Source organism: Ziziphus jujuba, chromosome 9, assembly GCF_031755915.1.
Source record: "Ziziphus jujuba cultivar Dongzao chromosome 9, ASM3175591v1".
In the NCBI taxonomy this organism is placed as follows: Eukaryota; Viridiplantae; Streptophyta; class Magnoliopsida; order Rosales; family Rhamnaceae; genus Ziziphus; species Ziziphus jujuba.
This window is the reverse complement of record NC_083387.1, coordinates 2,658,545-2,673,210: the sequence shown is the minus strand read 5'-3', so window position 1 is coordinate 2,673,210 and position 14,666 is coordinate 2,658,545. Positions and strand designations below refer to the sequence as shown.

The 14,666-nt window shown below is 34.3% G+C and overlaps 3 protein-coding genes and 1 non-coding gene across 6 annotated transcripts; 3 read left to right on the top strand and 1 right to left on the bottom strand.

The window, feature by feature from the left end:
* Positions 1-59: 59 nt before the first annotated feature.
* LOC107425981 (methyl-CpG-binding domain-containing protein 4) lies at positions 60-1,762 on the bottom strand. Its single transcript, XM_016036059.4, has 2 exons — positions 1,588-1,762; positions 60-862 (listed from the first exon to the last, which is right to left on the bottom strand). The coding sequence occupies exons 1-2, from the start codon at positions 1,630-1,632 to the stop codon at positions 359-361; spliced, it is 549 nt and encodes a 182-aa protein (XP_015891545.3). The 5' UTR covers positions 1,633-1,762; the 3' UTR covers positions 60-358.
* Positions 1,763-2,538: 776 nt separating this feature from the next.
* Positions 2,539-6,974, top strand: LOC107425978 (putative E3 ubiquitin-protein ligase RF298). 3 transcript variants are annotated; one of them, XM_016036056.4, is made up of 4 exons: positions 2,539-2,911; positions 3,227-3,282; positions 3,476-5,538; positions 6,123-6,974. In XM_016036056.4, the coding sequence occupies exons 3-4, from the start codon at positions 3,547-3,549 to the stop codon at positions 6,654-6,656; spliced, it is 2,526 nt and encodes an 841-aa protein (XP_015891542.2). In that variant the 5' UTR covers positions 2,539-2,911; positions 3,227-3,282; positions 3,476-3,546; the 3' UTR covers positions 6,657-6,974. The 3 variants fall into 3 exon arrangements, with proteins under 3 accessions (XP_015891542.2, XP_024932697.2, XP_060667650.1); XM_025076929.3 differs by lacking the exon at positions 2,539-2,911 and having other exon boundaries at positions 2,919-3,282; XM_060811667.1 differs by lacking the exon at positions 2,539-2,911 and having other exon boundaries at positions 2,919-3,282; positions 6,112-6,316.
* A 437-nt stretch (positions 6,975-7,411) lies between these two features.
* Positions 7,412-7,493, top strand: TRNAS-UGA (transfer RNA serine (anticodon UGA)). The gene has a single exon. It is a non-coding gene; the product is annotated as a tRNA-Ser (tRNA).
* A 2,254-nt stretch (positions 7,494-9,747) lies between these two features.
* LOC107425980 (uncharacterized) lies at positions 9,748-13,819 on the top strand. Its single transcript, XM_016036058.4, has 4 exons — positions 9,748-11,056; positions 12,792-13,005; positions 13,114-13,243; positions 13,335-13,819. Exons 1-4 carry the CDS (start codon positions 10,113-10,115, stop codon positions 13,604-13,606), a joined length of 1,560 nt encoding a protein of 519 aa, XP_015891544.2. The 5' UTR covers positions 9,748-10,112; the 3' UTR covers positions 13,607-13,819.
* The last annotated feature ends 847 nt before the right edge of the window (positions 13,820-14,666 follow it).

Here is a 14,666-nt window from a genome sequence, read left to right as displayed (position 1 = left end):
TCTAGAATTTATATAAAGAGACAGAAGCTCTCTTTTTCAAATAGTTAATAGAGAGGAAATGAACCATAACCAAGTAACTTCTCTTGAAATCGATATCAATTTTGAGGTGTTAAAACCACACGAAACTTGACATCCAGGAGGACAATTTTTTTGCAGGAATGGATCATTATATAAATACCATGTCAGCTCTCCTAGTTTGTCATCACAAATGAAGAAATGAACAGCAGGCATACAATCATGTTTTACATCATACATCAAGTGAACAAGGAAAAAAAACCAGCATGATCCTGCCAAAAGGCGAAACTGGCCTGCAAAAAGTCTAGATCTACAAAGTATAACAGTTGGGTGTAACATCATCTCATGATTGCTTAAGCTTCTTGTTGGAATTACCAGCCCCAGAAGCAGAGCCTTTCCGAATAACATTCTCAGGAATTGTGTCTTCCATTATCTTTGGTGATGAAAAATCAAAGTCTGAAAGCGACACTCCTTGAGATTCGTATGTAGGATTTTCCTTTAAAAATGAGGCAATCTCGTTACGAGTTCTGAGTTTCTTCCCATTAGGTGTAATATAGTAAGTATCGAATTTGGAGTAATCTTTTCTGAGCACTAAACTTCTCTTGAAACCTTGAGGGGTCTTTGGTAGATTAGGCTTGTCAATCACCCAGATCCGAGTGGAATCGTATTCAACATCAGCAGGATCCTCACAAGACTTGTTATGCCTTTTGTCACAAGAAAATGGTTCCTCATCAACTCTACTTCTGATCTCCTCAAATTCTTCTTCTGTGTCAATCACTCTCCATTTGAAGCATTTATCACACTGCGCAGCGAATATATCTATGGAACTCTGCCCTGGTCGTGATCTCTGCATCAGAATTCAAATACAATTTACCATACACTCCATTCAGTCCATTCATGATGACATTCAAAGTTGAAACAACCTAGTTCTGTGATTTCAACAACTACTATCCTCAAATTCAACACAAGGGGTTTTCTCAATCCATGGAATCCTTTCCTTTTTTCATATTCGAACATGGAAAGAATCAGAAGGAAAATCAGAATTACTTAACAAATAAGAAACTTAAAATAATAATTTCAGAAAATTACTAAGACAAGCAAAATCTCCATTCATCCTGCAACTTTTTTCAACTCCAAACAGCGCAAAAAAAAAGTATACAAGCGAAACAACCATAACCCAGTAATCAATTTGCATTAACTTTCTGTCTTATTGACCAATTAAAAACATAAAGTATATATGTATATGTATTTGGAAATAAAAAAGATTAAAAGCACTTTCTCCAGCTAAGCTGAACACAGTTTCATAACTCTTTTTAAGGAAGATTTTTGTTTTTCTAGGGTCCCAATAAATTTCCACAATTAACAAAACACTCGCAACATTTATCAGTTTCTTTCCATTTTCCCACATTTTCATGTCAACCGAACAGATCTAAGTCTTTTCATTATCCACCGGTAAAAAGCTCAAAAACGCAGGAAAACCAGAAAAGGTATTACGAAAAAGAAAATCGAAGGAAAAAAAACAAAAAAAAAAGACAAAAAAAAGAGAGATTTGGTTGGGTTAGTACTTAGTACCTTGGACGAGGTTTTCGGGTTTTCCTGATGCTGGTTTTGCTTCATGATGTTTAGGATTTTTTGTGAAGCTGAAAATGCTGCTCTGTTTTTCCCTTCTTTGCAGACGCTACGCCCCGATAATAACGATTGCGCCACTCGAGGAAAATATAAAACAACGAAGTCAAAATAATACCCTCCACCAAACATGTTTTTTTTTTTCTTTTTTTCTTTTTTAATAAACACTGAATAGATGTGGCATAAAAACTAACACTAAACAACAATCTATTTTAAAATTATTTTTTTAAGATAATATAATTAAAAATTATTTATCATTATTAATTATTTATAGATTTTATTTTTTAAAAAAAATTAACTTTTGAGAAAAAAAAATTTTTTTTTTTTAATTTATAATACTAGAAGTACACATTCATTGTGAAAATTTTAGGCTAAATTATTTTGATTTATGTAACATATTTATTTTTATAGTTTACATTTTTATTAGAGAAGTTCTTAAATCATTATCAACATTTAACTTTTCTTAAACACAACTAAATAAATAAGTTTTTTAATATTTTAAAAATAATATATTATTATTTTATTAATTTAAATTAAATATTGATAAGTGAAATTCGATATAAATTAATAAAACAACAAAAAAACGACAAGAAGTCATTCGAATCCTTAGCGACATTTTTTTTGGGTAAATAAATCTTTAGAGACATTAAAGAAACGCAGTATAAGTCGTTAAAATAATAAAACCTAATATGAATAAACAACTACATAAGTTGATAATTAAAATGTGCTTGAATATTTAATACTATAGTAAAACTTGCATATCTCAAAAATAAAAAAATAAAAAAAACAAACTATTCATTAATACAGATTTATATGGGACTTGACACAAATCTAATTAAAGCCAGATTTGTATATTTTGGCAAGTTCATAATAAAATGAAAGGTTTTAGATAATGCAATTAAGGAATTGTAATAAAAAAGTTGAATAGGGACAGTTTATATTGTTGAAGGTCTGATGTGGCAAAAATTTCTGAGTAAATGCCAAAATTGGCTGCATGGTGGCTCTAACCACAACTAAGCCATATAAATCAATTTGGGACCAAATTTGGTCAACTTTTTTTCAATATAAACCATCCCAAAAATAAAAATAAAAATAAAATCCCAAAACAAACAGAAACAGTCGCACACGGCGGCAGTGAAGGAGCTCAACTCACATGTTGTGCGCTCATACCAAAGAATGAAGCCAATCCCGCTTATCTTTTTCCTTCTGTATTTAACATAATGTTGCAGCTCCTTTTTGGCGTTGGAATTGAAGCGCAGAAGTTTCCTTAGTATGTTTTCAATTCGATTTTGGAAATGTGGAACTATCTGGTCCACTCTTTTTGGGTTTTCATTTTTTATTTTTTCCGTTGTAGAATCCAAATTTTTGTTTTCTTTTCAGAACAAATTTTTGATGGGTTTTTGAAACTGACATTGCATTTTGCTGCTTTTTTGAGATATCGGTTGTCGGTGGTCTGTTGGTTTTTGGACTTATTTGGTTTGCATGCGTCATTTGCTTTTGCTGGTTTTAGCTTTAGTGGGTTTGCTCTGAATGCTTCTTTTTCTAACTCTCATTTCTGGGTTGGTTCGCTTTCTTTCACTTTCAGTGCTTCCGAACGGGATACAGATTGATGCCTTTTAAATCCCTCTTTCACCAGCACAGGTATGGAACTTCTATACGTTTTTTCTTTTTCTTATATATATATATATATATTCTGATTTTGTTGTCTCTGATTTCTCTTCCTTGCTAACTGTTTTAAGAATTTTGTTTTTCATTTCTCTCATAACAAGTAGTTTTTCCCTTAACGAAATGTGTATACTATGATTTAAACGAAAAATTGTTGTGCTATATACAGTTCATAGCTAAAGAAACGACTCGGGAATATATTCAGCGATAAGCTCTTCTTCTTGTAGAAAATTGGATTAAATGGTTGATAATGGTGGCTCTGAAAGCAGCCAAGGGTCTGGACTTATGTCTCTCTTGGATGAAGGAAGTAAGAACAAGAGAAAATTAGCTGACCCTTCTTTAGAGAAAGCAACCAATCTTCCCTCGTCCTTGACTGAGTTCCTTCCCTATGGACGTGAGATACCTCCAAGCTCGCTAAGTGCGTTTGTGTCAATGGAGGTGGGATTGGATCGGCCTAAACTGAAAAAAGTAGTGGGAGCATTTGAGTGTGCGGATTGGGATGATCCTATAACCTGTCAGCTTGAAGAACTACTAGTGGCAAACTTGCAAGCAATTTTCCATAGCGCAGTAAAACAGATTTCTGAAGGTGGGTGTAGTGAGGAGGAAGCAGAAAAGGCCATTTTAAGGGCCGGTCTTTATGGAGGGGTTAAAGACCCTGTCTCATATATTATAAATGAAACTGTGTCATTTATGAAGAAAGCAAGGGATGTTGATGCTTTAAAAGATACCGAATTCAATGATTTGCAGCACTTGGCTGAGTACACGTTGCTGGAGATGATAAGCGTGCTTAGAGAGGTCAAACCATCATTATCAGTTGGGGAAGCAATGTGGTTGTTGTTGATTTGTGACTTAAATGTTTTGCAAGCTTGTGTACTGGAAGGTGATTCATTGAGTGATTTTGGTTATCAAGATTCCTTGGGAGAGAGCTCCTATGCTTTTGCTAGTTCTCAGTTAAGATCGGAATCTCAAAGCTATGATACAATTCAACCAAATCCCAACAAAAAATGTATTTCAAAGCCTTCAATGTGCCATACTGCGAACCATTCACCTGAAACTCTAAAATTTGGAAGTTTTGCAAATTTGCCCAAAGCCAATATTCAGCATGACATTAAAGGGCGGCTAACCCAAGAGAGAGAGAACTTAGCATCTATACTTGACAGGATGGAGAAATACTTGGGCACTACATCCCAAACTTCTGCATCTGAAGAAAAATCAGGAGCTGGTCGAAAGGGATGCTCAAAGAAAGAAATAGCAGTGCTTCGGCAGAAGTCTTTTCATGTGGAAAGAAGTTACAGGGCTTATGGTTCAAAGGGAGCGTTCAGATCAGGGAAACTTGCTAGTTTCGGTGGTTTTGTTTTTGAGAAGAGGTTAAAGCCTCCATCTGAACTTCCTGGAGGACCTATAAAAATTGGCTCCTCAAGGGTAAGTGCAGAAGTGACAGGCAATGCTTCCATAACATATGGAAAACGACATGCTTCAACCAAGATTTCATCTGCTCCACTAGAAAGACATAGCTTGCCGAGAACACCTCAGAAAGGAACTGTATGCTCTTTGCCTTCCACAAGAACCAAGTTGTGCCAAAAATCAAATTTAGAAAATAAACCTAGTCCTGCACCCTCAGGCAGCACCTGTGAGCATCCTAAGATTCGGGACTACTGTGCTGGTATCTCATATGATAAGTCTCTGAGAAAGTTTCTCCCTGTGGATGAGAAGGATGAGCTCATTCTGAAGCTAGTTCCTCGACTTCAAGAATTGCAAAATGAGCTGCATGGATGGACTGAGTGGGCCAATAAAAAGGTTATGCAGGCTGCTTGTAGGCTAAGTAAGAAGTTGCCTGAACTGAAGATACTGAGGCAAGTCAAGGAAGAAGCAGACGAATTTGGAAGGGTGAAGCAAATGATGGAGGAGAACACCACAAAGAGGCTCTCCGAGATGGAACAAGCCTTGAATAATGCTACTGTTCAGGTTGAGATAGCTAACTCTGCTGTTTGCAGGCTTGAAGTGGAGAATTCTAGGCTGAGAAGGGAATTGGAAACTGCTAAATTAAAGGTTTTAGAGTCGGTTGATAGTTATCGGGAAGCATTAGAAAGGGAGCAGAAGGCACTGAAGCAGGCTCGGTCATGGGAGGGGCAGAAAGGCTCATTGCAGGAAGAGCTTCAAAGAGAGAAATGCAAGGTGGCTGCGCTACAACAGGATTTAGGAAAGGAGATAAACATCTATCACCAAATTGAAGTATGTTTCTTTGAATAGGAAGCACTAGTTCCTTTCAAATATTTTAGTAGGTAATTGATGGTCAGGGTGGTCCGTGCTATAGTATTTATCCACGTAAGGGTCAAAGGGGTGTGTTTTCTCCAAATTTTTGGCCTCATTATGCCTCTAAATCACACCATTTCTGTTGCTACACAGACTAGGAAAGATAGACTTTTTAAGTAATCACATCATAATGAAAAAGGTAGTTAGTTGGACCTAGATTTGGTAGTAAAGGTGGATTGAAATTGGGATATGATTTAGTTCAAAGCTTACCAAGTAAACACTTATTTAAACCATTTGCAGTGGACCATTTGCTAGGAACGGCATTGAAACTAGTTGAATTAGCTGCTGAGATTGTGTTTTAACAAGATGTGGTGTTATCCGCATGCCAAAATTATCATAATGCATAATCTGCAAGCCATTCTTAGTTCTTACCATTTGCACTGCTCAAATTCTAGCTAAAATGCATGAATTCATGTTCCAATGCATATTTGGTAAAAAAAAATTATGATCTTTGGTTTCCTTTTGTCTGGTACTTATTCTCTACCCCACAAGAAATATTACAGGCTAGATGGAAACAGAATAGGCTGGAAAAGGAAAAACTACTTGCACAGGCTGCTTCCATAAGAAATGAAAGAGAACAATATGAAGTTCTGGCAAAATCAGAGAAGGATATGATCAAACAGAATGCAGCAAAGGATATTCAGAAGTGCAACGACGACATCAGAAAGCTTGAGAACAAGTTATCGGAAATGACTTTGAAGTATGACAAATCAAAAATAGCTGCACTTAAAAGGGGAGCTACTGGAAGCTTTGGAAGCTGCCTACCAGATATCAAGACTATGAAGGAAAACCAAAGTTCTTGTGCCTTCAAGAAAGTACTGAACTTTCAGGGTGAATTTGGGAATGGAGATTTGAAACGGGAGCGCGAGTGTGCCTTGTGCCTATCAGATGAAATATCAGTAGTTTTCATTCCATGTACCCATCAGGTTGTTTGTACAAAATGCAATGAGCACCATGAGAAACAAGGAATGAAGGATTGCCCTTCTTGTAGGACCCTTATTCAGAGAAGGATTAATGTGCGTTATGCTCATTCATAGTATTAAAAATCCTGGTGAAGATGAAGACTGGATAAAGAAAGCAACACTTTATGTGCATCGATGGAAGAAATTATTTTGAGATGCATTAGAATCGTCATGGCTGTTGTTTTTCTTTTCTTGTTTTGTTTTTTTGGTCTTAAAAAGGAGGTTTTACAAGTAGTGAGAGAGAAGGGGGTAAAAAAAAAAAAAAACAAAAAACAAAAAAAAAAGGTTGAAAAAGAAAATAGAAAAGAGTTCGAGTCATAGTTGCCTATTGTAAAGTCTTCAGCTGGATGCTTTTATACATATAAAATTTACCTTTTGTACCCCACTTATCTTTTTCAACCTAAATCTAGACAAAGTGATATATATTAAAAGTAATTATAAAATATGTTGTTTTTACATTTCTCTGAAATTATTACAGGTTATATATTGGTGGGTAAGCAGAAGTTGGATTTATTATTAGTCATATATTTACCCCAAAAATTAAACCTCAGGCAGAACAACAGGTTATTCTATTGTCCACCTTCATACTGCCTGATTATTTGTATTTTTTATATTTTGGGCAAAATATTGCCTGGTTATTTTGAAAGTTGTTTATTTTAGAGAGTTCAGCTCTTGAACTGAAAATAAGAGAAAACAAAGTGTCAAACATCTCATAAAGTTTTACTCATTTTGCTCATGCTTGCACTTCGGAGGGAAATTGATGCATAACAAAGGAAGGAAATCTTATACCACTATTAGATATAATTAGAATTAGATGCCTCAAATCAAAAGTCGATATGTCCGAGTGGTTAAGGAGACAGACTTGAAATCTGTTGGGCTTCGCCCGCGCAGGTTCGAACCCTGCTGTCGACGCTTTTTTCCTTTGCAATTATTTTTCTTCATTCTTCCAAGTTTTTTGGCTCTTTAGAATTGACTTTGAAGAATCTCTGCGATTGTCAGACGTTGTCGTGTGAATGAACCACTTTGATCTTGAAACACTCCCTCCCAATAACAACATTTCACTGAAAAAACCAACACTTAAAAATAATTAAAAGGGTAATAAATTGATGATGATAGCTCTACCTGCTCTTTGGGGAAAATCAAACATGATCAAGATGCTTCTCTTCTGACTAATAAGATGCTAATTCACTATTTCTGACTTCCAAACATATATTTATAAATACAAAAGATGATTTCAATTTTCACATAAAACTAAGCTTTTTTTCTGTGACATATGCATTACAGAAAGATTGGGTGTTTGGATAATGGACCAGTTGGGATTTCATAAATGCATAAGCAACTGGTCCAGCTAATGCTGTGGACCATACCTTGAAAAGAACAATGGAAGATTTCTTTACCAATTATTATTGCTATTCCATTGCAGTTAAATGACCCTTTCATTGTTTTTTACTTTTCTTTATACAGAGAGTCTACAGAGTTTTGGTCTTGTGCAGTCTATGTAATATTTAAAGCTTTTGAGCCAGTAATAATATGAGAGATTATGAATTATTTCCCAACTCTACCCACACAGCGTGAAAAGGCTTTTGATACCAAAGCTTAGTATAGAAAGCGACAAAATGTTTTATGGTAGAAATATGCAGAAAACAATATAATTTCCAGGGAAAGTGATGGAAAATTTTACTACTATGGTCAAAGACAAGCCCTCATTGTCAAAAATATATTTTGAGATTCCCTAAAACCTAACCCACATTTTAAACTATCAAACCAGTTGACCTTTTTGTGAAGTGTTGGATCTTTTGTTTCCATCTTTGGTGACAACTGACAACTTGTAAATTATATATTTATTGTTTTATATTAATCTTCTAGTTTGCTTGAAATCCTTCTTTCTATGTTTAGTAACAATATCTAATTTTAATTGGGTTTCATAATCATCTAGTTGTAGTTTTAGCTCTCCCTCTCTCTTTCTCATTCTCTATGATAGGAAGTAACCTTCGTAGTCACCTCTAAGACTATTTTTTTCTATATTTCTTGTGCCCAGAAATGTAGTGCCTCAGTGAGATTATGTCGTAATAGAGAGTCCCTAAGAGCCACAAGCAAGTTAGGTAGGGACAGCAGGAAAGGAAAGCTGTTACCTTGCTGAGCTCTCAATTGCTTCAGGGTCTGAAACCCATGCATTTGGCATCTTCCTTGATATATCAAATCCAGCTAGACCCGCAAATAAATTCAGTCATAAACAAATGCTACCCTACCTAATCTTCTAACTAATTATTATTTAAAACAAAAATACTTTTCAGGGCATACCGATTTGTCAACTTTTTTAAATGTGTAGCATAGCTTCCTTTTGGCTTTGTATTTTCACCCCATTAGTTAAAAAGTTTTTAGAATATTGATTTCACTGTTCATAACTTTAGCTTATTAGCTTTTTTTGTGAAAGAAGAAAGTCATTTACACCTCACAGAAATTAAAGTACTTGCTGAGAACAAAGTTAAAAGAAATCTGAATTTTGAGAAAAAAGTACTCCCTATCGACATGAAAATTTAAATTATATGATAGCATAAAGGCAGGTGCATTACCTTATCCAAAGACCAAAAAACAAAAAAGCAAGTGCAATACACGTTTTGAAAATCAAATGTTATGGGGAAAAAAAAAAAATTCGATTTTAAGTTCATTCAAAAGATATTATAAAAAAAAATTAAAAAAAAAAACCAAAAAATGAGTTGGGCCCATTAAAAGTTCTTGGACTTGATGGTGATAGGAAGAGGGAGCCCACGCCACCAAGTCCGGTCTGGGTATGAAGAAAGAGAAATTCTCTGACAAATCCAAATCCAATCCAATTAAAAGCATGTTGTGGGCTCCACAAGGATGCATTGGAGTTGGATACGCCGGATTTCAGGTGACGTGGCGTTCCAAATAAGAAGCCTACTTGCATGGCTTAGCTAGCTAGGAAGTGCTGATCATTTTATTTTTTGATTACAAATGGGGGGAGGAACTGGTCGTTATTTTGCTTATTTATTATTATTATTATTCTCTTTTTTTTTTTTTTTGTCTAGAACTATAATTTTTCTTTACATAAAAATCAATTATAATATTAATTTTTTCCCACCTAATTTTTTATTATTCTAATCGAAGAGCCCAAACGGCATTTCTCAATGGTCCAACAAAACACCCTCTTCCCTCTCTCTCACTGTCTTACACAGAAAATACATTTTTATTTTATTTAAGGGGCAGTTGGCAAAATGGCAATGGAATAATCACACTTTTCTATCATGCAAAGACTGATTTAACTGCCAAGTGTCGCCAACCCATTTCCCCGAAGACTCCTTCTCTCTATTCTTTTACTTCTTAGAGGTTTAGGCTTTAAGGTTTGATCACTGGAAAGTGTAAGAAGAAAAAAACAAAGAAAGAAAAAAGAGAAAAATTCCCTTTTTAACCTTTTTTTCTGAAATTCATGCTAAACAAATACAGCCTGATGCAGAGTTGAAAACCAACTCTGCAATTTATCTTTTTCTTTTTCTTTCCTACCCTTTTCTCATGGTCTCAAGCAGCTCAGAAACCGTTTTGTACCACACTAATTTCTCAGCAATGTTCAAAGTTTTGAACAAGAACTTCCGCCTCCTCTGTTCTCGCTTCCGGTGGCCTATTCGCCGCCGTTCTAAGCCCAGAGTGGTCATCAAAAGGTTCGGAAAGTTGAGCTCCAAATCTCAAAATGGAGCTGAAAACGAACCGAGAATCAATGGGTCTGCTTCTGTTCATCCGAACGGCCAACTGGATATCTCAAAATCGGAGAGATCGATACGGGTTGCGACGTTTAACGCTGCCCTGTTTTCCATGGCGCCAGCCGTTTCTAAAGCCGAGAAAACTGGCAATTTCGACTCTGAGAATGGAGATGTTCTGAAGGTTAGGAATGTAAATTTAAGAGCAAAATCCGCAAATGATCGACCAAAGGGTATTCTTAAACAATCTCCACTGCATCCAAATTCCATGAATAACACAGACAACCATACAAAACAACAGAAATTCGTGAAATCGAAGTTGAGGGTTTCCATAAATTTGCCAGATAATGAGATTTCTTTACTACGAAATAGGCAATTGAGCTTCACCGAAGATGTGAAAGAGGGTTCTTCGTCATCGAGTACTGGTGCTGCTATATGTAGAATTCTGAGAGGAAAAGCTCCATTAAGATCAACGGTGAGCTTTCCTACGAATTTGGGTAATGGAAGAGATGGAGATTGTTACAGAATCAGCAGAACAGTTCTTGATGTTCTGAGAGAATTGGATGCTGATATATTGGCTCTGCAAGATGTGAAAGCAGAGGAAGAAAAAGCCATGAAACCCCTTTCGGATTTAGCCTCTGCTTTGGGGATGAACTATGTTTTCGCTGAAAGTTGGGCACCGGAGTACGGCAACGCTATCTTGTCAAAATGGCCCATTAAGCGCTGGAAAGTCCAGAAGATTTTCGATGACACAGATTTCAGGTAATTTTTAATATGCTTTTCTTGTCATTCATTGATTAATGATTTTTTATTTATTTATTTGAAATAAGTTTAATTGGTCCTCTCTGTCTTCCTCTGTTTCAAGGAATTAAATAAAATCCAAATCTGTATTTTCATAAAAAGAAGGGCACCAAAAAAAAAAATTCTGCTTTTATTATTGGCCAAATAAAAAAGTACCATTTCAAAGAAGTTTCTTCATTTCGGTGCTTTATGTATGGCCCCAACTCTTTTGTAATGCTCAAGCAAAAAAAGAAAAACTCTTTTGTAAAGCAGTTGAAAAGATAAAATTACTATATCCATAAAGTCATTAATTATTGCAAATATATATTTTATTTTTTTTAATTACGCTATCATTCAATTTTCTTTCTTTTTGGCTTTATAAAGTTCACAAAAATAAGCTAATGATCTTTATCTATAATTATACTCTCCAATATAAGTATTACGTATGATCAATTTTCCCAAATATTATATGATTTTTCTTTTTCCTTTGCATCCACCAAAAAAACAAAAAGAGTTCCATAACCAAGTTTCGGAAATTCTAGAAACAGATTTGTGAAAGAAAAATTCCCAAGACACACATTTTGGATATCTCCAAAGCTTGTTTTGTTGAAGCCCCCTGTTTTTGTTTTTGGTAAATAAACTGCCCTGTTGATTCATGAAGTATATGGTCCAGGTACCAAATTAGTTAATGATATAAAATAGTTTATGATCTATAATGACCTCGTACAGGCTGTGTGGTTTATTTTTATTGGTAAAAAAAAAAAAAAAAAAACCTTAAGACCTTTTTGGACAGCCACTATTTGAGTATCAGCTAGCTGTATGCATAATAATGAGGTGATGCATTCGCCCAAAAAATAATAATAATAATAATGAGGTGATGCGGACTTTTGTCGATATATATATATGCTTGTAACTATTTGGCTTTTCTTTAGATTTTTTTGTATTATTCTCTGAGTTTTCCCTAACGTTGATAAAACTAATCTTACCAGATTCTGTGGCTATTATTTTATTTTATTTTTTTAATCTTATTATTGCCCCATTCATTCTCATCGATGGACTAATTTTGTTTAGCTTGGGAGTTAATGGGGATTTCCTTGTGTTTTTATGCTTTCTGAATCAATGTAACGCTGTGTTATTTGAAGTCGGGAAATTGTCTTCAGCAGTACTAGTTTCTTCCTGCTATATTTGAGAAAGCTTAAACCTGAGATAAATGAACATCAATTGTTTTGATTAGCACTCAAGGACTAGAACAATCTGGTTAAACAAACATATATATATATATATATATATTTAATAACAGAAAGCAAAATACTATATAGAGGAAAGTATAAGAAATTGAATGTTAGGTGAAGAATGTGGTATTATGTCTGCCACGTAGCTATAACATATATCAACAAATTAATTTTAGATATTTCTTATACAAGCAGCATTTATTTAATACCTTTTTGTTTACATTATTTTGTTTTATTATTATTATTATTATTTGTTTTTTTTTCTTTTGAAGATATGTTATTTTTCTTCTTTTGGTGGATGAATTTCAAACCTTGTATAAATCATAATCAGCACTGAGAGGATCACATAAAGAATAGTCTTTGGCGTTTTCTGTCAATTTAAGTCTTCAATCCCACTTGGTGAAGAAAATGAAGTCAAAGCGTAATAGTATAAAAGTTGGATGCTGAAAATGAAAAATGAATGTAATTTGGGATTGCATATGCAGGAACGTCCTAAAGGCCACCATTGATGTTCCTGAAGTTGGAGAAGTAAGCTTTCACTGTACCCACCTTGATCATCTTGATGAGAATTGGCGTATGAAGCAGATTAATGCCATTATCAAATCCAGTGATGATAATGAGCCCCACATCTTAGCAGGTGGTCTTAATTCCCTTGATGAATCTGATTACTCCGAAGAAAGATGGACAGACATTGTCAAGGTTTATTGTTTTCATTACCCTAACGATAACAAATTAATGACATTTTTACTCTTATTTATTTATCTTTTTGATGTTATTATAAAGTTTTGTGTTCTACTTCTATTTCAGTATTACGAGGAGATGAGAAAGCCAACGCCAAAAGTTGAAGTAATGAGATATTTAAAGAGTAAACAATATACAGATGCTAAAGACTTTGCAGGAGAATGTGAATCAGTAGTAATGATTGCCAAAGGCCAAAGTACCTAAAACTTGTCCCTATCTTTTTCTCCTTAACAAATTTTCCATCACAATGAGTTGGAATTATAAAATTTTTTTGTGTCTTTTTGCAGGTGTGCAAGGAACATGCAAATATGGAACTCGAGTTGATTACATATTGGCATCTCCAAATTCTCCATATAAATTTGTTCCAGGTTCATATTCGGTGTTCTCTTCCAAAGGGACTTCTGATCATCATATTGTCAAAGTTGATGTAATCAAATCAAATAGCAATACTACTGTTCATCATGCAAATCTCAATAGAAAGAAACGACAACCGAAACAGAAAATTGTCAGGATATCAGAATCCTCTCCATCAAAAGGTTTATGGAAAACACAGACATAACAAATTTATATAAATTATAGAAATATATATATATATATTTTTTTTTCTTCTGTGGATTTGTGTTGCTGGTGTGGGAGAAGAGCAAATGGTTAATTTTGGAGCTGCTTTCCCTCTTCCTATACTTGTGTAATCTTCTCTATTGTGTCTTTACAATGTTTTTACTTAGAAAGAAAGTAGAGATATATAAATAACTACAAGTGACAAGTTTTTCAATATTTGTATAGTTTTTCATTTTTCCATCACTAAAAACATTAAATGTACTTTATAACTTGATTTGCCTTTTTTTGAGAATGCAATAAATAACAGTCATACTCACTTCTACTATTTAATAAATAATAGAAGATCCATATACTGTGGAGAGTGTTGTATTATCTAAGTAATTCCAATTTTCAATCTCACAATTATGCTGTTATGTGATTCTCGTATCAGAATATAGACTGCTGTCTCTGGAATATGCATATCATCTGATGAGTACGTGGGCCACCACAACGCACGGCACCTCATTTTCCTTTCAGTGTCTCTCTATTTTTAGCTGTCCAAATAAAACAAAGTATTATGAAATATGCTTGGATTAAAATTTGAATGTTTAATAGCTTTTAAGTAATATGGAAAAGTTTGAATTAAAAAGTTGTTAAATTTGTTTTTTTAATTAACATTTTTCAATTTGTTTAGAAGGATTTAATCTTAAATTATTAACAAACATAAATAAATTAATCATTTTATCCCAAGTTTTTCATAAATTTAATATCCAAATCGCATCATATAATTTTGAAGTAAGAACACTTCCAATTGATACGAACCTAGGACGACCTGCTCCTAAACCTGTATTATATTAGCCCGGATCTTAATTAAGTTCAAGTTCTAATGGAATTGACCTCAACCCCTAATCAACCTGTGGTTAGAAACCTTGGTATAATGTAGACGCCATAATAGGGGATGGAAAACCTATTAATAAGTCAAGCTAAAACAACCAATTCTCCAATGGTGTTTTAGGTGTTCTCAAAGAACAAAAAGATAATTAATCTCACAAGTATTTTCTCAATCAAATCAAAGTTAGTTC

Coding starts and splice junctions, on each gene's coding strand:
- LOC107425981 (XM_016036059.4), bottom strand. CDS start 1,632: ATGAAGCAAAACCAGCATCAGGAAAACCCGAAAACCTCGTCCAAG. Junction 863..1,587: donor ACCCGAAAACCTCGTCCAAG/GTACTAAGTACT, acceptor ATTCTGATGCAG/AGATCACGACCAGGGCAGAG.
- LOC107425978 (XM_016036056.4), top strand. CDS start 3,547: ATGGTTGATAATGGTGGCTCTGAAAGCAGCCAAGGGTCTGGACTTATG. Junction 5,539..6,122: donor ACATCTATCACCAAATTGAA/GTATGTTTCTTT, acceptor GAAATATTACAG/GCTAGATGGAAACAGAATAG.
- LOC107425980 (XM_016036058.4), top strand. CDS start 10,113: ATGGTCTCAAGCAGCTCAGAAACCGTTTTGTACCACACTAATTTCTCA. Junction 11,057..12,791: donor TTCGATGACACAGATTTCAG/GTAATTTTTAAT, acceptor TTGCATATGCAG/GAACGTCCTAAAGGCCACCA. Junction 13,244..13,334: donor AATGATTGCCAAAGGCCAAA/GTACCTAAAACT, acceptor GTCTTTTTGCAG/GTGTGCAAGGAACATGCAAA.